The sequence below is a fragment of the Monopterus albus genome, unplaced genomic scaffold (genome assembly GCF_001952655.1).
Source record: "Monopterus albus unplaced genomic scaffold, M_albus_1.0 scaffold114.1, whole genome shotgun sequence".
NCBI lineage: Eukaryota > Metazoa > Chordata > Actinopteri > Synbranchiformes > Synbranchidae > Monopterus > Monopterus albus.
In genome coordinates this window covers 816,132-820,039 of record NW_018127994.1, presented here as the reverse complement: position 1 = coordinate 820,039, position 3,908 = coordinate 816,132, and the positions used below count along the sequence as shown (strand labels likewise).

The 3,908-nt window shown below is 40.7% G+C and overlaps 1 protein-coding gene across 1 annotated transcript in view; it reads right to left on the bottom strand.

Moving 5' to 3' along the window:
• Nucleotides 1–6: 6 nt before the first annotated feature.
• The window catches only part of rmdn3 (regulator of microtubule dynamics 3), a 56,277-nt gene continuing 52,375 nt past the window's right edge, over nt 7–3,908 (bottom strand). Inside the window, exons 6-12 of the mRNA XM_020611490.1 lie at nt 3,890–3,900; nt 3,670–3,745; nt 3,469–3,546; nt 3,237–3,335; nt 993–1,046; nt 274–351; nt 7–132 (exon numbers count right to left, since the gene is read on the bottom strand). Coding sequence (XP_020467146.1) covers nt 91–132; nt 274–351; nt 993–1,046; nt 3,237–3,335; nt 3,469–3,546; nt 3,670–3,745; nt 3,890–3,900 — 438 coding nt within the window. The 3' untranslated portion in view covers nt 7–90. The remainder of the gene's footprint in view (nt 133–273; nt 352–992; nt 1,047–3,236; nt 3,336–3,468; nt 3,547–3,669; nt 3,746–3,889; nt 3,901–3,908) is intronic.

Below are 3,908 nucleotides of genomic sequence, written 5' to 3'. Positions count from 1 at the left end.
TTGCAGTGTCGTTATGGGATATTAGCAGGGACTGGTGGCCTAACCAGCCAATCAATGCCATCTGCTGGATCTCAGAAGAAATGTAATTGTTCAGATCCGAAGCTGTGCCTCCAGGTTAGTGGTCTCTATGTCCTTGGAAATAAACAAAGAGCTAAAATAAATATTATATTTGTGTTACATGCACTTAGCCTCATACAGTTATTTTTTACTTAAAACAAGACTATGTTCTGGCAAAACTCTTACGCAACTGGAGAGTGTGAAGCGTGGGCTTACATTAGTGTTTGTGGGCATCTTCAGAGCCAGCTCGGTCCAGTTTGTGGCCTCAGATATGTTTCCCAAATCCTTGTGACACTACGAGCCAAACAACATGATGATTAGTTTTAGCCCTCAAAATCATAAGAGTTTTCCTTCTTTTTTCTATTTGTGATAAAAGTTGTTTTGAACTGCTGTTTTCCTTATTCTTTGAACCATACAAAACAATAATCGGAGTCACTGACTGAGGTGTGGGTTTTACCTAAGCCATTTTTATAGCCTGGATTGATTTAGAGCCACGAGTTTGAATCATGTAAAGCCATGCTGCATTAACAGCTAGCAATTCCTGACTGAACTGTAACCATGGAAACAGGCTAATCATTTTGTTTATTATGATACTGAAGAAAATGTGTCAATCTGAACCCAAACTATTTTCTCTAGATTAACTAGATTTATGAACATTTGTTTTAGAGGGGCAGTGGAGATACTGCTATTAGTAAAATAAGTCACACTTCTGAAATCAGTGTGTGTTAAGAAGAGGTTTCATTGTGTTAATCATGTTTAGATGGTCAATATTTTACTGTGTACTTAATCACACAACAAACAGCTCCAGAATAAATCACCTAACACTCAACATGGCACTCTGTATCAGCAGTCATTCCATAAACTGTGCTGCCTGACTGTACTGTATATAATCACTGTTAAATGATGCTATGGGATCACTGGAACTGACTGTTTACCTTTGCAATGTAAAGTCTCACTGTCTTGGAGAAACCTGGACTGAGGTCCTCTGCCTGAAAGTTCATACAGCACAAAAACAAAGATTTAATGTACACATTCCGTTTTTCAAATACATTCATGTACAAAATAAAACACCCATTAACAGTGAAGACCAACTGACCGCAAAGCCAAGTACACTTTCCCTTTGCACTGTGGGTAAGGGGCTCCTGGTGATTTAGTATTTAAAGACAAATAACTGGTCTGGTTTGGCTCAGCAACCAAACAGGACAGGTACAGACTTCAGCGGACAGTCAGGACTGCAGAAAAGGTCATTGGTGTGAGCCTGCCCTCCATGGAGGACCTGTACACCTCACGGGTCAAAAGGAGGGCAGAGAGGATCACTGCAGACCCCTCACACCCTAGACACAAACTGTTTGAACTCCTCCCCTCTGGATGGCACTATCAGAAAGCTCTTTTTCTGCCACAATATATGTATATATTTATAAATATACTGTTAAAAAAAATTAAAAGAACACTTAATCACACATCCGAGCTTGATGAACGAATTATTCAAGATGAAAACCTTTACTAACACTGTATAATTTGTTCAGGACAAAATAACTTAACAATGGTCAATGGAAACCAATTCTATAGTGTACTCGCAGTGAACCTCCTGTTCCTCCTTAAACAAAGGAGCAGATGCTGGTCCTGCTGCTGAGTTGTTGCCCTTCTACAGCCCTGTCCAGCTTTCCTGGTGTAATGGCCGGTCTCCTGGTATCTCCTCCGTGCTCTGTGCTCCGAGACTGTGCTGGGAGACACAGCAAACCTTCTTGTGACTGCCCATATAGATGCGCCATCCTGGAATAACTGGACTACCTGTGCAACCTGATTGGGCTACAGGTACTGGCTCATGCTACCAGTAATGACAAGGACATGAGAAAAACACAAAACCTAAGAATCCATCAGTAAGGATCAGGAGAGATCATCTGTCTGTGGCCACTATATGCCAAACCACTGCCTTTTCGGGTGGTTGTCTTGGTTTTCCTCTTCATTGCACCTGCTGTCACTTTCATTTGCACCAAAGCAGGTGAAAGAGATTCACCATCACTTGCTAAATGGACAAATTGATATCCCTGATGTTTAACTGACTTGGTGTGAAACTGATTAAGTGTTCCCTTAATTTTGAGCAGTTTAGATTGTTTTTGTCTCTTTTTTTCACCCCTATTTAAAATGCACGTGTTTCTTGTTGCCTTACAAAGCATATTGACAGCCACTGTACTGGAGTCAAGTTCAAATCTGATTGAGTGTTGAAGCAAGTTGTATGTTGCTTATTTCCACAGTGTATACTAATGATAAGGTTGACACACCCACAACAATAAACAAGAAGATGCAGAGATGAAATCATGAACCTCTGGATGGTCATCTTGCAGCTGAAACTGGATGTACAGAATTAAACTGATACACATTCAGGTCTGTATATTGCGTCGATATTGTATCATGCAGAATTAGGACATTTCTAATCCTCCTTTGTTTATTCTGGTTGGTTTTTCCCCTGTAGTACAGTTTGTTGGGCTGAATACAACAAAGGTACTGCCGATCAAAACAACTGCCCAGAAACCCATTAGAGATGGTGGACTGACTCACAGAGAAATTTCAGAGCAGTTCATTTGTGCTGGGAACATGTTTTGCCTTCAATCTGACCCAACTACAAGGTGCACTTTGCAAGTCTGATCTAAATAGCTTCCATAGCTTGGTGCACTTTGCATACTGTAATGGAATGAGCAAAGTCAACAGTTGCTAGCAGCTAGCCAGAGAATGTGTTGTCCTGAAATAACAATTATGTTACCTTCCTGATATTTTGGCAGACAGAAAATTCTTTATGAATTTGTTCCTGTTTTATGTTCTTGTTCCCACCACCACACACATATAACCAGTGTGAGGAGAGAATTTTTGCATCTATACTAGTGATGCATTACAGTTCGCTTGAAATTTTCCTGGAAAATACAAATTAAAAACTCAGCCTCTGTCTTGGACCAGAACAAACTAACTATACTGTAGATTTGAAAATGTCCTTAAGGCCAATTCAGCCTTTCTGCATACCCTCATGTGAATGGCCTACTCATGGACATGCACACAGAGTCCTTGCAGACCCTCACGGACTTGGGAAGATAATGAAATTTGTCACTGGAACATAGCTGACATGTGGATGTGAAAAGTATGAATTGGCCTTTGGACTGAAGCAGCAGAAGGCTGTGGGAGTCTACCTTGAGGAAGTTCTCAAGGGCATCATGTAGTGTGGCAAAGGGGGGACTCTGGTAGATGGCAGCAGCTGCCTTCTTTTCCAACCAATCCAGAGTAGCCACCTGTAAAGATACAAACAATCCAATGAAACAAACATTTTGGTCATGATTGTTCACAGCATGAACATTTGGACGATAAAATCTGCATTTGATAAGAACAGTAAACAGTAACAGCACAAGAGATCCCCCATCTCACCTCATAACACCATTTACCAAGAAGGTAGAAACACATGGGGTCATCATCTCTGAGGGCGACTGCATGGTCCAGATGCTCCTGGATGGAGACAAGATTACAGTCAGGTTCTCTACACAAGTCTAAGGATTAGAAATAAATCTAATCTGACTTTAAACATTAGCTAAATATATATTTGACATAAAGCTGGTGTGCCTGTGATACCTTTAAGATGTGGCTGCTCTTCAGTTTGCCATGCATGCTGTCGTGCTGAGTGGTCAGTCCTGTCAGCACAGCAAACCTGGAACCAAAAACACAGGACAATTGTGACATCAAATAAACCCAATGGTCACCACTGGGAGCAATATCTATGCTGAGTTAAAACCCAAAATGTTTAAAATAAAATAAAATAAAAGTTCAGTGACCCTTGTATTCATCATTTTACCATTTGTGACACTCGGCAT